Raw genomic sequence first — 17,819 nt, forward strand, 5'->3', positions numbered from 1 at the left:
ACACCTCCAAGACGTCTTCCCCTGCCCGTTTGTATCCCGCCATATCAAAATCCATGGATGTTCAAGTCCCATTAATACAATGATGTAGTAAAATGGTGTCCCTTATCTAAAATGGCAAAATCAAGGTTTGCTATTTGGAATTTATATATTTTCTGAGTATTTTCAAACCATGGATGCTTGAATCCATGGATAAAAAAATCCGTGGATATGAAGGGCCAACTATATGGATTTTGAATAATGGATTTCACAGATTTCTCCAAAGCATACAGAGAAGCAAGAAGTTAATGTCCGATATAAGATTTCTTTCACTTTATTAATGAACTTGTCACCAGGATTTCATCTAGCTAATATTTGGCTGTACACCACAAAATCAAATTGTAAAATCCAGCTACAGTTGTTGTTGCTCTGTGTTCAAGTCATTTCTGACTTTTGAAGACCCTAAGATGAACCTGTCATGGGTTTTCTAGCAGAATTTGTTCAGAGGATGTTTGAGCTTGCCCTTCTCTAAGGCTGAGTGAGTGTCATTTCCCCAAAGTCACTCAGTAGTTTTCCATGGTTGAGTGTGGATTCAAACACTGGTCTTCCAGTGTCCTAGTCCAACACTCAAACCACTGCACCATGCTGGCTCTACAGTAGAGCCACTGAATCAATGGGACATGTAAATATTGGCTTATGTAGTTGGGATGAACAACTGTATTTAGCCCAGAGTGCTTTTATGTTCTGTATAAATATACACCACATACTATATCCCAGAGCCCTGCTTATAGTTGTCTATACTGAGCTGCTCTAGTTTGAGACTGAGTAGGTGGGAACTGACTCAGATAGTTTATCAGCATAGGAGCATTGACTATCATCATAGGAGGTCTATGAAGGATGGGGAGCAGTGGTGAAGATTGGACTCTGAATGAAGTACTGTAAACACTTTCACCTAAGGTAAGACAAATTACACAGATATTACTCCAAAATGTTTATTGTACAAAAAAATTCTAGAAAACAACATAAGACATTTGGCTTCACGTTTTCTTCAAGATACCTATAGACATTGCTATAGATAATATTTCTTTTTGATTCACAACACATTCAGTCATATAAAAATAAAACTATTTACATTATGTCCACATACTTAAAGTCATCCATTAAAAAGGCACTTGGAGGGTATTGCTCATGATATTGCATTTCCTTTGTGCATTTAGGAAAAAAAAGGCTTTTTAAAAATCCATTGTCAAACTTCCATCAACCCTCATTCTTGCACTTATTCCCATTTTAAAAACAAGTTAACAACTGCAACATTTTTTAAAAGAAAGAAAATATGTATCAAGCATGTGTCAGGAATGTCTGCCATGTTAGGTTACAAAGGCACATACTGTAAAGATATGGCAAACACATTAACATACATTCTTTTCTTTTTGAATCATTTATTTTTAAGCATTTCAGGTCATTGATCGAATATGTTATTTTTGAAAAAAAGAAATACCACCAACCTGAGCTACTGGACATTTACTAAATTGATATGGAAGACCTTGAAAAGCAACTGTGATATTTGATGCCTGATAAAACTCTCAATATTTGATTGATGCTGCCTCAGAATGGTATACGCTGCCTTAGTCTGTGGTGGAGTCTCCTTCTTTGGAGGTTTTAAAGAGAGCATGGATGAACAGCTGACAGTAGTCCTTTGATTGTGTATTCCTGCAGAGCAAGGGGTTGAACTGGATGGCCCATGTGGTCTCTTCCAACTCTGTGACTCTATTATTGCTTCTTTAATAAAAAGTAGAAAAAAAATCTTTGGTTGTTTTCATTTGGCTGGAATGTAAATTTTAAGTGTGCGGTGCTTCCTTAGCAAAAAAATTAAAAATAATAATAAAAAAGTCCATCTGGCATGTGCTCCTTCCTGTAGCATTCATGCTTTCCTTTCTATATCACACAAATGTCACACTTAAGCAGCTGAACTAAAACTTTTTCTTTTGCACTTGTGGGGGAGTTTTCTTTTGCACTTGAGAAATAGAAGATAAAGCGCCTCATAAACTGGAGCAGGGGAGGAGATTCTTCTTATCTTGTTGAAAATGAGTGGGGAAAGAATGCAGAGCCCAGGTAGACTCAGTGAGCTACGCAGCAGCCAGACTCCTCATGTTTGTGCAGAAGAGACATTCGGGAAAAAGTTTTGGAACAATTTTTACACTGATATTTCTTCACGTCTGAATGAGTCTGCAGATGGGCTCTCAAGTTTGACCTGTCTGCAAATGCTCTGTTGCAATGAGGGCACGAAAAAGGCTTCTCTCCTGGAAAGAAGAATAATGGAAAAATCAAATGAGGAGTTTAATCATTCCAATTCTCTCTCTCTCTCTCTCTCTCTCTCTCTCTCTCTCTCTCTCTCTCTCTCTCTAATGGAGCAAATTATTTGCAGAAAAGAAGCTGGGGAAGTCCATGCAAAGGATGAGTGGATTCTAAGTAGTAATAAAAATTCTACTGACTACATCAGGGATCATGATTCATTAATTCATGCCCCCAGAGCTTGCAGGTAGTCATGGTGTACTGAGTGACAAGCCACTGACACTTTCTGCTCCAGCAGGTGCAGCCAACGCCTGTAGGCTGAGCTCCACCCAAGATTTCTATATGTTCCTTCTATTCATTTACTGTATCCTGTGCAACGCCTTCAGCTGCCCAAGGCTGTGCTTTACATGCCGTTGATGTGAATGGCACAACTCCCATCAGATTGAATGCTTTAGCATTGCACCCTACTCCTTTGGAATGGGGCAGGACTAGAAACAGCAAGAATACTCAAATGCCATATCATGTGCAAAGAGGATGCACCAATAAAATAAAATAAAATAAAATACTCAGTAAGAGAGTGCAATTAATGAACTGACCAAACTGAAACTGGTAAATGCTGTTGGCTTGCATTTTGACCCTCTACATCTTACTCTGAAGGAAGCTCTGCTAAATTCAGTTGTACAGCACTTAATGGATACCCAGGCTTCTGTGGAAAACAGATTGTGTTCAGTGGAGGCTGACACCACATAACTTTGTGCAGTTATACCTTTAGGATTTTCAGTACTATATAACCCAAACCAGACTTCAGTAACATTGTATGAAGTCCTTGAATCAGAATATGCTCTGTTTCAATGTTGCCTCTTTCTTTATTCCTCACATTACAAATCATCTTTTAATCAACCAGTGGGGACTTAATCCCAACTTAGTGTACATTAGACCCCTGCTTTAGGGGCTGCAGCATGCAACTCTAAACTAATTCATCTGTGCCCCCATACCAATTCATTGAGAAACCATGTGCACACTGGGACTTCTGTTTAGGGCTATAATCCTATGTGCAACAACTGCTGGTTTCAATGGGCTCTTCTTCATAGTAATGCTGTTTGTGTTTAGAACTGGGACTAAACTTCTAAATGATTAACAGATTGCCAATAGTGCACATTTCTTTCAGGGCGAGTTCCACTGGTTTCAATGGATCTCACTCCCAAGTCACATTTTGATCAGAGAGTAAACCAGATTCGGTACCCTTTTCCTGACAAAAGGGGTTTGCTGTATGCACTGCCTGGGCACAGCTCTTGACACTGAAAATAACTGTTGGGAACCAGATCTCTCTTTCACTTTGTAGTCTTTCTGACATGCATGCATTTGTCTTCAACTCTCTGGCAGAAAACACTCACTCCAGCATTCTTTCTAACTTGTCCCAAGCTGAAGTAAGGAATTTGAATGGCCAGATAAACCTTTGTCTTGTGAGAGTTCCCTGAAGCAAATGTTTGACTTCACTGAAGCCAAAAAATGTTATAATCAGTATATAATCTGGGCCACCCACAAGAAATACAGTTAAACAGGAAAGAAGCCTGATGAATACAAAGTGGAAAAAGAGTACATGTAACAATATTTTATTTGTCACAACAATAATCCATATTAAATTTGCCATACAGTGCACTGAGTACCTTTTAAAGAGACATCAAATTACTGTGGCAAAACATGATGTATGCGTAACCAAGTTGCCCCTCTTACCGGTGTGAGTTCTGATGTGCCCTTGAAGCAACCAGGGTCTGGAGAAAGCCTTGCCACAGATCTTGCAGACACAAGGGAGCGTGTGGGTCCTGATGTGCATCTTCAAAGCACCCAGGCTCACATATTCCTTGTCACAGTATTTGCAACTGAAAGATTTCCTCGACTGGGCATCACAGTGCAACTGCTTATGTTTGGCCAGTCCAGAGAAAGTGGAGTAGGTCTTATTGCATAAGCTGCATTGAAATTTTTCAGCTTCAATGGCATGGGACTCGGAAAGTTTGGACTGGATCCTCTCTTCTTCATCACTAATGGGACTCTCGGAGCCACTGTGATCCTTGGAGGAAGTGTCTGAATGTGGAGGTGGACTGACTCTTCCCAAAGACGAGGGGTATCCAGAAAGAGGCGAGAGGTCACTGGGTAAAGGAGAAGGCAGCAGCCCAGTTGTAGTCCACATTGTGATGGGGCTGTAAGCCACTGAGCTCAGGATCTCTGGCTGGGGAATGACAGGCATGGGGTAGCTCTCATAAAGGTACGGGGAAATGATCACTGGAGGAAAGAAAGAAGAAAAACATTTCAGGAGGACCGCGCTTTTGCTTTGGGCTCCCAACAGTGCAACACAATGCTCAGTTTGAGAACGATGAAGTTGTCAATCCCCTCTGTTTTTAAACAGGCTGGATAGCCATCTGCCAGGGGCGCTATGACTGTGAATTCCTGCATGGCAGAATGGGGTTGGACTGGATGGCCCTTTAGGTCTCTTCAAACTCCATGATTCCAAGTTCTCTTAACTTTACAACGCTATACATTGCTCGGCGTGCGTAAGCGTGCTACAAACTATGCTTCCCACTGGCTCCCACTGGTCTTAACTATGTATTTTTAACTTATATTTTAAACTTTGTTGCCTTTCTTAAAAACTTTGGCACTCCATGCTTCTATTTCCTCAGTTTTCAAATTATTGCAACCCGCCTTGAATCCCATTGTGGGAGAAAGGCTGGGTAGCCACCCTTGAAATAAACAAAACAAAACAAACAAATGCATACAGTCTTGTTGAGCCCCATAAGCTGCATCCACACTGGAGAGATAACCCGGTTTGGCACCGCTTTATCTCTTTGTCTGGCTCTTCGCTATGGAATTCTGGGAGTTGGAGTTTGTTGTGGGGCCCAGAGCGGAGCGGAGCTCCGCTCTGGGCCCCACAACAAACTCCAACTCCCAGAATTCCATAGCAAAGAGCCAGCCATATTAAAGCAGTGCCAAGCCGGGTTCTCTCTCCAGTGTGCTGCAGCCTCTTCTTGCCAGGCTTGGGGCTTACCTGTGTGGGTGTCCAGTTCGCTGTAATTGGGCTTCTTGGAAGCATTGAAATGTTTCTTCACCAAAAAGGAGCGGGGCATTTTGAAAGGGGAGGCTGGCTCTTTCCTTCCAAAGCAGGCTGCCGAATAGCGGTGCTGGCTGAGGCGGCGCTGGAGGCAGAGGAGTCACACATGGGTCCTCTCAGAGCATGCCTGGCCTGGGACCCCTCGCGAGGCACTGGGCTCCTGTGGCCCTGGCGCCCTCCGCTAAATAGCCCCCGTCAGGTGCAAAAGGGGCGGGGCGGGGCCGGGCCCTCCCCTCCCTCCAATCACCGGCCCCCTCCCAAGCTCTCCGGCTGAAAGGTCTTCATTTGGGGCGAAGGAGGCGGGGAGGGGTGGGCTTTTCTGGTGGAGCTCCTCCCTCTGGGGCAGCCCCTGAAGGAGAGGAGGAGGAGGAGGCTGGATCTGCGCTGGAGAAAGGCACAGTGCATCCACAGGGGTGAGGAGTGCAAGACCTTCGTTAATGTGGGGGGAAAGGTGAGCATAGCCCAGGACAGAGGAGGATCGTGGCTTGTTGCACACCCTTGTAAACAAAACAAAAAAAAGGCCCATCCCTGGGCTTGGCTTCCTCCCTTTCTTCTTGGGAGGGGAACAACTCCGTGAGAGAGGAATATGAGGATGATGGCTTGCACATCCTTGCAAAAAGGTCCTTTCCTGGACTAGGCTTCCCTTCCCCTCCCTCTCCTCTTGGGAGCTCTGGTGCCACAACACAGGGCCATTCCCAGAATTTCATAGCCTGGAGCCATGGCAGGTCAAGTGTGGCCAAACCGGATTAGTTCTGCAGTGCTGATACAGCCTCACGGGGTGATCAGGTGTCCTCCTTTTCCCAGGACCTGTCCTCCATTCCTCCTCCACTTCGGGAGGAGTTTCAAAATGTCCTCCCTGTCGACCAGGTCCCAGGTTGCTCCCAGGTTGTATCCACATGGCAGCAATAATCTGGTTGGACCCTACTTTAACTGCCATGCTATGGGTGCCACAACCAGCTACACTTCCCAGACTTCAGACCTGGCCATTAAAGTGGGGTCAAGCTGGATTCCTAGTCAGTGGGAATCCTTGGCACGGGGTGACCAGGTGTCCTCCCTTTTCCAGCATTTGTCCTCCATTTCAGCCTTCTCTCCAGCAGGAATTCCAAAAGGGCCTCCCTGTTGACCATCATTAAGAAGCCCGGGTTTACATTGATCGGAGGGTGTCGAGCTTTTCTTTGGTCACATCCACCCTTTTTCTTGGCTGTCCTACATTTGGTGATGCCTTCTCCTTCTTGGCGAAGAGGATTCCTTTGGGTCTGATGATTGTGAGGCAGCATGGTGACAGGAGCATTGTGATCCACACTGCAGAAATAATCTGGTTTGACCCCACTTTAAGTGCCATGGCTCCATGCTAGGGAATCCTGGGAACTGTCTCCAAAGGGATCTTGCCACACCTTTGATACTTTGAGAAGCTTTCGTAGACTTGAGTCTACCTCTGCAAGTCTGTTTGGTGGGAATTGTAGTTTTATGTGGGAGCAGAGCTCTCTGACAGAGAAGGCTCAGTGTCTCCCAAAGTTACAAATCCCAGCATCCCATAGCATTGAGCTATGACACTTAAACCACTGTCAAACTGCAATATTTCTGTACGAGTGCAGATGAGACCTTTATCACAACAGCCAAGAGTTTGTTTCCAAGGAGAAATAATTCCAAACTGGATTATTTCTGCAGTGTAGATACAGCTGGAGATCAGGGTTTGATCCCCTACTTGGCCATGGAAATCCACTGGGTGACCTTGTACAAGTCACATTCTCTCAGCCCCAGAAAACCCCCTGACAAAGTCTCCTTAGGGTCATCATAAATCAGAAATGACTTGAAGACACCCAACAACAACAACGTGCTTGAGGAAGAATGTGGGATTTTCACCCTATTCCCTGCCACACACTCCAACACCTTGACCTCCAGCCCCATATATATTTCTCCCCCTAGCCAGGTTGCCAGATGGGCAGGAAGGCAAATGCAAAGGACAAGCCATTCATTGGATGGGGCAAGGAGCAGAAGGAAAACTCTGTCCAAGGCTGCATCCACACTGCAGAGATCATCCAGTGGAGCTCTGATTCCACACAGAACAATAGTTCCCAGAATTCCATAGCATTCAGCCATGGCAGTTAAAGTGGTGTCAACCCGGATTATTTCTGCAGGATTGGAGTTGGATGGGCAAAAGAAACGAAACAACAGGATTTGTGCTGTGAATAAAAGGGTGACAGAAATAAGATTCCTTGAAAGGGGCCCAACCTGCTTTTGAGTAAATATATACAGAACATTGAGATTTCCTGGGGGGGGGGGGGGGGGCTTCTTGCAAGACAGGGTGATAACAAATCTTGGGCACATCACAAGATAGAATTTGTGTGGCAAAAGTCTGGGCTGCAGGTGCAAGAGATGCATCTGAGCTGCAGCCCACCAAAGCTTAGGCCAAATAAAACTGTGTCTTTTTTTCAAGGTGCCACAAGACTTTGTTTGTTTGTGCCTGAGCTGAGTTTGCATGAAACACTTTCTTGTTGTTAATCATTTTGTATTTCCTCTCCTGGAGGAAATGGATTCAAGCCTGTAAATGTCTGAGATGAGAACAAATATTTGCAGACAGTTTTTTCTGTCCCCCACCCCCACCCCACCATTCACTAGGTGAGACTCTTAGGGAGGCACAAAGGAGATTCAAGAAATAATTTAAAACAATCCCAACAGTGTCCCCCTTTTGACTAACAGAACTGTGAAATAGTGTTCTTGACCTTCATTTGAAATATGTACGTATAATTGCTGTTGCTTTTTAGACAGCAAAAAGATTCATCAGGCTCTAGTTTTGCAACTAGATGGAAATATACAGTCCATTTATAAGCATGCTTTGTTGTTGTGTGCCTTCAAGTCTTTTCCCACTTACAGTGACCCGAAGGTGACCCTATCATGAGATTTTCTTGGCATGATTTGTTCACAGGAGGTTTTGCCATTGCTTTCCTCTGAGAGAATGTGACTTGCAAAGGTCACCCAGTGGATTTTCATAGCCAAGCTGGGATTCAAACCCTGGTCTACACAGTCATAGTCTAACACACAAACCACTATGACACCCTGGCTATCATAAGCATGCTTACTTTCAAGTAAATATCCTCTTAATTCTCACATACCATTGTATAGTAAAATTCAAAAATATAGTTATGTTAGTCTGTAGAATCAGTATGTAGAGAGGTCTTGTAGCACCTTTGAGACTAACTGAAAGTTGGCAGCATGAGCTTTCGTAGATGGGTGGCCCTTTCCTAGCCAGATTGGGGCCACTGCAACTACACCTCATGGCTCTGATCTTGCCTTTCCACGGTATAAAAAAGAGCCACCCAAAGTGGGTCCTTTTTGTGCTGCAGAAAGGGCACCATAGCCACCAGCACCATGACTTTTTGGTGCTCTTTTTGGTGTACGTCAACTGCACGCAGCGCCAAAGGAGTGCTGTGATGCTGTCCGCCATGTGGTTGGGTGCACAGCATGATGCCAGCATCAGGGCATGCATCTTGTGGATGCCACACCCCACTCTGCCCCAAGGCCATCGTTTAGTGCCAGTCTGTAGAGGCTCAAAGTCTACTTCCTCAGATGCATTTGATGGAGTGGAAGGCCCTGGCTGAGAAAGCTCATGCTGCCAACTTCTTTCTTTCAGTTAGTTAAAGGTGCTACAAGATCTCTCTACATACCATTGTGTGGTAGTGAATTACTGTTTTTAGTACTTACACACACACTCTCTCTCACACACAAATTCCTAGTTACTTTTTCCCCCTGACCAGCTTCAACCAATGAGAAATCCACAGCTATGCCACTGTCGTGAAAATACAAACACGTACCTTCTCTGATTAATTACTATAGTTAATTCCTAGATGGAGGATTGCAATTTTCCATGCACTTCCATTTCTCCATGCAGTTATCCTACCAGTAGCTTGAGGGATTCATGAAATGGAAATAAAGAGTGAAAGGAAGTTGCCTTAAGACCACCCTGGCCTTGTCTGCAACAGGTGTTGGAATGGAGACATGGAAAAAAAATCACTGCAGTTCTGTTAAGACTTGTAAGAGCAAAGTGCTTTGTCAGGCTGCATAACTTCTTTATCTGGGAGATGCCAAAACAAGTGCAGAAGTAAAGTTATCTGCTTTCATGAAGAGATTCAACTGTTAAGAAGTGCCAAGGGTAGTGTTTACCTGTAAGAGGTTTACACTGGTTTTTTTTTTTTTTTTTTGAAAAGCAAGTATGCTGAAAAAACATGTTTCTTTCCCCTGTAGTAGACCTGTTTGGTTTTGTGTGTATTGTAGTCTGCTCAGTTAAGGAGTCTAGCTCTGGGGAATTGTGGAAAAACAGGGTTCCCCTTCATATGGCAATTCTGCCCCCAACGAAACTTTAAGTCACCAAATTTCTAGCATGTTAGAGAGTGAGACATTGAAAATTATTCACTTCTAAAACTTATTTGCTCCCAGATAAAGAAGTTTTCTTGGGGCTCATTCCCATTGGAGGAATGACTCGATTTTTGATCCGGCTTGGCTGCATGTCAGAAATCGATCCCAAAAGGTCCCTCGTCCCCAGCCCCTTACTCCAGATTTACCTTACTCCAGAGTAAGCGTGGTTTTGGGGGGCATGATTCTTGTTCCCATTTGTGCTCCAGGTGTCAATCTTTTGATGGCAGGACTGGAGGAGGGAGGGGGAGAAAGAGAAACCCCCAAGCTGGGGATGGAGGAGGGGGAAGAAGGCCTGGGAAGAAGGAAAAAATGGGGGACTTCTGGGAGTAGGGAGGGAGAGAAACGGAGAACTCTGGCAAAAACAAGGCAAACGGGGGACTTCTGGGGCATCCTGGGGAGGGAGAGAAGCAAAGGACTTCTGGGAGTAGAGAGGGACAGAAACAGAGGACTCTGGCAAAGGCAAGGCAAATGGGGAACTTCTTGGGAATCTTGGGAAAGGAGAGAAAAAAGGGGACTTTTGGAGCATCCTGGGAAGGGAGAAATGGACAATGTTTTTTTTTTCAAATTACACAGAGCGCATAAAGCGATCAATCGAATATGCGCTGAGTTTAATTTTTTTTAAAAAACAAGTAAAAAGGCAGCACTGACAGGGGGAGAAATGGTGGATCTGTTATAAACTGAGGGGGGATGCTAAACACCCCTCTACCATTTGTCCCTCCCCTCCTGAATGTTGCGATTCCAATCTGTTGTTTCCAACTACCTATTTGACTCGCTTCAGGATCGATTCCTGTGAAAAGAACCGCAAAAAAAGCCAGTATCAAGTAACCCCAGGTTATTTGTGTTTGCCCCACTTCTTTCCTCCTGGAATTGATCCAGTGAGGATCAGAAGTGGGTTCAAATGGGAACGAGAGTCGTTTGCCCTGAATCCTGCTTCGGAGCAAATTGCAATGGGAATGAGCCCTTGGTTACTTTACATGCTCTTTTCTTTTGATGCCTGTATTGCATTTCTAAATACACAAATGAGGTTTTTAAGTTACTGTAATGCTAGAAATATGGAGATAGAAACAAACTCTCATTCCCCCCCCCCCCCCCCCCCGTAGCTACACCATGCAGTTAAGTCCCCATTTCAGTGGAGCTGAATAAAGGCAATATACAGATGTAGAGCCCAGGTCTAAGGACCTTATCACATGTGGGCTATAAAGCACAATTTTTGCAAGAGAATAGCTTCTTTGGCAATGCCTGTTGCATGGAATCATCTCCAAACCATTGCTGTTGTACCTCTGAACTGTTGTTATGTGCCTTCAAGTAATTTCTGACCTGTGACTCTAAAACCCTATCATGGCAAGATTTGTTCAGAGAAGGTTTGCCATTGCCTTCCCCTGAGGCTGAGAGCATGTGACTTGCCCATGGTCACCCAGTGGGTTTCATGGTTGAGCTGGGTATCAAACTCTGGTCTCCAGAGTTGTAGTCCAACACTCAAACCACTGTGTCATGCCAGTTAGAGGGCATTTTTTTCATAAGTGGCCTATCACACTGCCATCCCATTACTCCACAGTTGCAATAAGTTACAGTCCGTGGCAGTCCCAATATTGAGCAGTCACGTGATGTCAGTCTCCTCCTTCCTCAGCTCCCCATCACTCCTCCAGAATTGTGTTATAGATACACACACAAATTTTAACAAAGAAAGGCATGCTGGATAGGGCATACAGTAGGTCAGGAAGGAATGATTAAAGGGTAATAAAGAAGAGAACATGTGGAGACCATCAATGGTACAAAAAGCTCCTGTCGTCCTATTGTAGAGATGTATACAGTTGACCCTCCTTATCCACGAATCCTTTATCCATAGATTGAACCATCCATGGCTTGAAAATATTCAAAAATATATAAATTTCAAAAATCAGCCATTGAATTTGACATTTCATATAAGAGACACCATTTTACAATGCCATTGTATTTAATGGGACTTGAGCATCCACAGATTTTGCCTATAGTTGACGGCTTTGAATACTTTGCACTGTCAGCTACTTTCCCTCTTATTCTTGAAATCCTAACTCAACATCTATTTTTTTTTTACTTCTCCTGCATTGCCATTTCTTTTTTTTCTTCTTCTGCATGCGCTATTCCAAAAGAAGTCTATCCTTAGTTTTATTAATCAAGCTACATTATCTTTCTTCACCATTTTAACTTCTCAGAGAATGGGGAACCTGTGGCCTTCCAGATGTTCTTAAATTCTAACTCCCATAAACCCAAGCCAGCAAGGTGAATGGTTAGGCATAATTAGGAGTTTTAGTCCAGCAGTAGCCACAGGGCTCAAGACCCCTGATTTGCAGTAATTTACAAAGAATATTTTACGAATCAATTCAGAGTAAAAGAAGTTGAGTAAATGTTCATCTTAGATGAGTGGGAAGGACTGTGTTACATCTGTTTTCAGCACAGAACTTGCCACGTGGCTTGTGCTAAATATACATTAAATAGTAGGATTAGTATCCTCCTCCCCTCCCCAACCCAAAGCAATGCAGTCACTTATTCCTCCCTTGACAGAATGTGTGAAATTCCCCAGCAGACTGTCAATAAGAGAAAACTACATTAAGAAAACAGTTCTACTGTGCATGGTGCTTGAAATATTTGCCCTTTTGCAAAATTTTCACAACTGTTTGATTTCTAGTAGTCCTGGAACTTCTGGTAGAGAAAATAGCTCTGGAATCAAGCCACTCTGACTCTTTACTATGTGGGTATCATTCTGGAGAAGTGACAGTCGGCTCATTTATACCAGCAGCATGTATAGGTGACACACAGGACAGAAATATTCTCATTCTCCATTGTCTCATACCAGCTGAAGTTACTCCAGTAAAACAGTGTGGTAATGCAGTGGTGAATTAGGCCCTCGGGCTCCTCATGTCAGACTTCTGTATAAATCATAAAGTCTTGACATGTCAGCCAAGTGATGGGGCTGGAATGAATGACGTCGGGCACTGGGTGCAAGGCATGTTATTACATGGCTTTGGAAGGATATTAGCAGACTGTTGTTACCTGTGTGAGGTTTTATGTCAAAATCTGGGTGAGTCTGTATGAGGGCTACATGAGTCAGAGTAAACAGGTGTTTAAGGTGAATTCAGAGGAGGAGTTTGCATCCTTGAAGATGGCCAAAGATATGATCATATCAGAGAGAAGAAAGCATTGACCTAAACAAATCAAAGTTAAAAGCAGATATGCTTTCTAAACAGGTCTTCTAGAGAGGGAAATGCTTGACATGGACAAAAAGACTGTTGTTTTAACTCAGAAATCAAACATTGCTCCCGCTTTCTAATAATCTGGGAAGAAGCCATTTTGTTTATTGGTGGCTAGATCTTAGTTTGGGAAGGGGGCAGGGAAATCATGTAGCTCTCCAGATGTTGAGAGTTACAGGCTAACATCTGGAGGGCAACATGATTTTCACCCCTCTCTTAGATGATAGTTAAGGATAGTGACATAGAGTATTTCCCTCCATCTATATGGCAGTAAAGTCTGTTAGTAGACTTCACAATAGGTGACAATATTACAATTTTTTTTCTTGAATCATTCCTCTGATGCGGGATAAAGAAAGGATTTTAGGCTGGATCTTAGGGCCTGTATTTAGTTCCCTAAAAGCTTGGCTGTGGAATGATGAAAGTCTACTACTTCTGTATGCAGGGAGAGATTTCATTTTCCACTTGTTGCATGGCTGAGAATGACTGTGCTTTTAAAAAATGCAAATAAAGATGGAAGATTCAAATAAATAATAATATCCAAACCTAGTTTATTATAATACTTTGCCAGAAACAAAAACCAGCTCAAGATAATAAATTATCTCACTTGGAGTCTTTAGGCAGCATTGTTTGTTATGTTCAATATGGAGATGCCACTGAAAAATCAGTTCTGCCCTTCACAAAGTGCTCATGCTCTTAAGTGCTAGATGTTTGGAGACTGAAGAGCAGGGAAATGCACAGCAGCATGATGTCAGGATGTAGGGGAAATAATAAATATTTGTTCAACAGAATGAAGCTGTTTCTGAAAGGTGCCTTGTACTGAAACCCTGGTGGCGCAGTGGTTAAATGCCTGTACTGCAGCCACTCACAAACCATAAGGTTGCGAATTCAATACCAGCAAAAGGGCTCAAGCTCGACTTAGGCTTGCATTCTTCCGAGTTGGCTAAAATGAGCACCCAGATCATTGGGGGCAATTAGCTTACACTTTGTAAACCGTTAAGGGAGTGCTTAAGTGCACTGATAAGCAGTATACAAATGTACTTGCTATTGCTACTGAATATAAGGCTTAGTTCTAATCGAGATCTCAGTATCCAGTTTTGCCTTATCTCCATCTTTTGCCTTAAACATTTATTTCCACCTGTGCTCCTAATGGGACAATGTAGATCAGCTCAGTTTCTCTCACCACTTTCAGGAGAGAGCCACACCTATTGAACCACTTTTGAGGTGTTATTAAAGTGTACCAAAAGATAAAAATGTAACCGGTACTTGTTAAACACCAATACATAAGAAAGCAATTAATACAATTGAATCATAGAAACATAGAGTTGGAAGAGACCACAAGGGCCAGTCATTCCAACCTCCTGCCACAAAGGAACTCTCAATCAAATCTTGCCCAACAGATGGCCATCCAGCCTCTGTTTAAAGACCTTCAAGGAAGGAGACTCCACCACTCTCCAAGGGAGTGTGTCCATTGTTGGACCAGCCCTTACTGTCAGGTCCTCCTAATGCTTGCTCCCTCCTCAAGATGACATCCCTTCAAATATTTAAACAGGGCTATCATATTATGTTTATACAAAACAACCATTGGGGTAACACATGCCAGCAGCCTAGCAACTGACAATCCTGATGAATTTGATTTAAATTCTTGGTCCAAATTTGATTAACTTCTTGGCATAAATGAAAGAGTCATGTGAAGAAACCCTTAAAGTTAGCAAAGGCGGGATGTGAAGAAACTCTTAAAGTTAGCAAACCCTTAAAGTTTCTTCATGTAAAGAAACCCTTAAAGTTAGCAAAGGCCACTGCATTGAGGTACGTATTGGGACCAGGGCAGACACAGCGGCAGCCCAAAGGCCCCAATCTGGTGCTTTTTGGGTCCCGAAAAGGGGTGTCTTAGTGGGTTCATGCCCCAGGACACCCTGGGAGCCACCCGGGAGCCGCAGCCAGGAGGGAATTTCCCCCGACTTTGTTCCTGCAGCTGTTTGGTGTCTGCAGGAACGAGGTGCTCCCCAAGAAGGAGCTCCATTTCAGAGCTCCTTCCAGCACTGCTGAAATGGTGCCACAAGCACCCTGCAGCAGTGCGTGCACATCGTGACCATGCTGCGCTGTTTGGCTGCGGCGGGGCCGAGACGTCATAATAGCAGCGCTCGTGTACACAGGACACTGCCATTATCATGCCCCAGTTACATGCTAGGGGTGCGGGGCATCTGTAAAGGATGCCCCGAGACAACCCTAGCATGCCGCCAGGACGTGCTAAAGGGCCCGTCTGTCGAGGTCAAAGTTTGGCTACCAGTCCTGAAAAACACTAAAATCAAGACCCAGCAAATGCAAATGAAAAACCACCCAAGATCAGGGGTTTTCCCAGCAAATATTGGCTCTCCAATTAAACAGACACAAATCCTCTTTGCATGTCCCCCCACCCTGAGGGCTTGCCATTCAACAACAGAACAATATACAGATTAACATGTAAATCCATCCTCCCAACCTAGAGTCACACAGTATATATATATACCCCATTCACTTCCCTGCTAGCATTCTCTGAAGATGCTAACCACAGATGCTGGTGAAACGTCAGAAACAAACTCTTCTAGAACATGGCGACATAGCCTGAAAAACAAAAAACTATAGTCATGTGAAAGCTTTTAAAAAGCATAAACAGCTATTTGTTTTATGCAGCACAATTTTATGCATGTGCACTCATAACTAAGGCCGGGTACATGTCTCTCTCTTAGGTCCAGGCTGGCAGAGACCTGATTACCTCCAGAGGGATGCCGCAGCAGCCAAATTGCGTGGCGTCCCTCCGGAGTAAAAGAACCCAGAAAAACCGGGTTCTTTTATGGTGCCTGGTGCATGTCACGAGTGCCCAATGGCACACTAGTAACATAAGCGACCCGCAGCAACGTGTATATGCTGCGCATCACTTACATCAAGATGGCAGCGCCCGTGTGGACAGGACGCCACCATCAGGCTGTTGCCATGCTGTGCTAGGGTTAGAGACCAGGCGGTTGGTGCACGGTCCCTAACCCTAGTATCAGCAGCGGAATGGCACTTTGGGACCATCTGTCCCACGCCTTGGTCAAATTTAATTCAATGGGACTCACTTCCAGGTAAGTCTTGATTGGGTGGCCGATTTGGGTTCTATCTAAGTTTCTATCTGTTTTAAGATCCCTTTTCTTAAACACATACTGAGCCAGCTAGGCAAAAGTACTGTACAGTTGAAAAAGGCAATTGTCTATTGTCCAGATATAGGTGCAAAGGATTCAGGGGGGGGGGGGGGGGACATATATCATGATACATTTTGAGTAATTAGTAATTGGAACATCATTTTTATTTTTAGAAGTGTCACAATATCTGATTGTTTGTAGAGTTTGAGCACAGGCTTACACATTTCCCCACATTTAGTGCTAGTCTCACAATTATTCCAAGAATATTGTGCTGTAGCCATTAATCTCAGATCTGCCCCCCCCCCCCGCCTCTACCAGTAAATACTACAGATGGTGAAAAATGGGAGCTAACCATAGGTTAATGCAGATCCCTGATTTGAAAAATGAAGGCAGTCAATTGGAAGTATAAAGCTGCATATTCTGCTATCTATTGCATGGAAGAAGAGTGTACTGCTGGCATAAAACAAGCCATTGCAAGTAGGGAATCTGTGAAGTTTAATGATGCATTTCAAATGTAAAGGGCTGTAAACTAAAATTCTCCCTTTTAATTTTTTTTAAAAAGTTGATTTGTGTTTTCATTTCTTAGATATCATTGTACTAGTGCAACCTGATGCAAGTTTACTCAGAGGTAACTCCTATTATATTTAATAAAGTTTTCTCCCAGGAAGGTGTTTATAGGATTGCAGCTACTTTGTCCAAGGCTTGGAAAAAATGATTTTTATGGACTCAAAGTCTCAGAATCTCCCAGATAGTACGGTTTATCTCCCACAAGCTATGTTGTTATTTGTTTAATTTTTTTATCCCATATAAACATATTCTGTACTTACAATCTGGAGGAGGCTGTTGTCCATATCAAGCTCAACTTCTAGGAAATTTAGAGGACTTTTGGATATTATAGCCAGTACTGTCAAATCATTCATGCTTACCAAGTTTTCTTTTGGGTTGGGGTGGGAGTACTTTTCTACTGCAATGACTGAGAGGGAACTTTATGAAAATAATTTGTATGGCACAAATGTTCACAATTTTTGATACAGTTTGTATCTCCATTTACAAAAAATGAAAACACCTCTTCAGATGTTACCATGGTTGCATAATAACAGCAGATACGTGAACCAGTTGTCCATATTGTTGCCACTGCTTCCTGTAAGAAATGAAACTGTGGGCCCAAACAGAAAGGCCAAAATAAAGCCACTTCGGGTCACTTTGGAGGTATGCTGTTTAAGTGATGCATGCGTCCTAAGAGGCTGGAAACCATGCCAAAGTGGGACAGGAGCACAGTTTTGGCACAGGTTCTGGCCTCTTAAGATGCATGTGTCATTTAAACAGCCTACCCCCAAAGTGACCCAAAGCAGCTTTATTTTGGTCTGTCTGTTTGGGCCCTATGTTGTAGCCTAAGTTTTCATGTAAAGTAAGACTTTTTCCAGGACAGCATTGTGGTTTTCCTAAGGAAAACCTACTATACCCAATTGTTGTGCAACATCAAGACAGTTCCATCAGGCACTGACCTGCTGAACTTTTTATCGGATTACTTTTTTATCTGATCAATTTTATTGGGTTTTATTTTATTTTAAAAAGCAAGCATTTAGTCATTTTTGAAAAATCAAAAAGTAAAGACTTGTCTTTTTTAAAAAAACGTGTCTGTAATGATAA

The 17,819-nt window shown here is 43.3% G+C and overlaps 1 protein-coding gene across 2 annotated transcripts in view; it reads right to left on the bottom strand.

Annotated features, from left to right (window-relative positions):
* Positions 1–974: 974 nt before the first annotated feature.
* SNAI2 (snail family transcriptional repressor 2) overlaps positions 975–17,819 on the bottom strand; it is a 79,758-nt gene continuing 62,913 nt past the window's right edge. Inside the window, exons 1-3 of one of the 2 annotated variants that reach the window (XM_089518857.1) lie at positions 5,309–5,510; positions 4,003–4,548; positions 975–2,276 (exon numbers count right to left, since the gene is read on the bottom strand). In XM_089518857.1, coding sequence (XP_089374983.1) covers positions 2,095–2,276; positions 4,003–4,548; positions 5,309–5,387 — 807 coding nt within the window. In that variant the 5' untranslated portion in view covers positions 5,388–5,510 and the 3' untranslated portion in view covers positions 975–2,094. Of the gene's footprint in view, positions 2,277–4,002; positions 4,549–5,308; positions 5,511–17,819 lie in introns of those variants that run through there. The other variant, XM_089518858.1, reaches the window with a different exon arrangement.

The sequence above is a fragment of the Sceloporus occidentalis genome, unplaced genomic scaffold, assembly GCF_023333645.1.
Source record: "Sceloporus occidentalis isolate IW3139 unplaced genomic scaffold, rSceOcc1.0.p SCAF_3, whole genome shotgun sequence".
NCBI classification, from domain to species: Eukaryota; Metazoa; Chordata; class Lepidosauria; order Squamata; family Phrynosomatidae; genus Sceloporus; species Sceloporus occidentalis.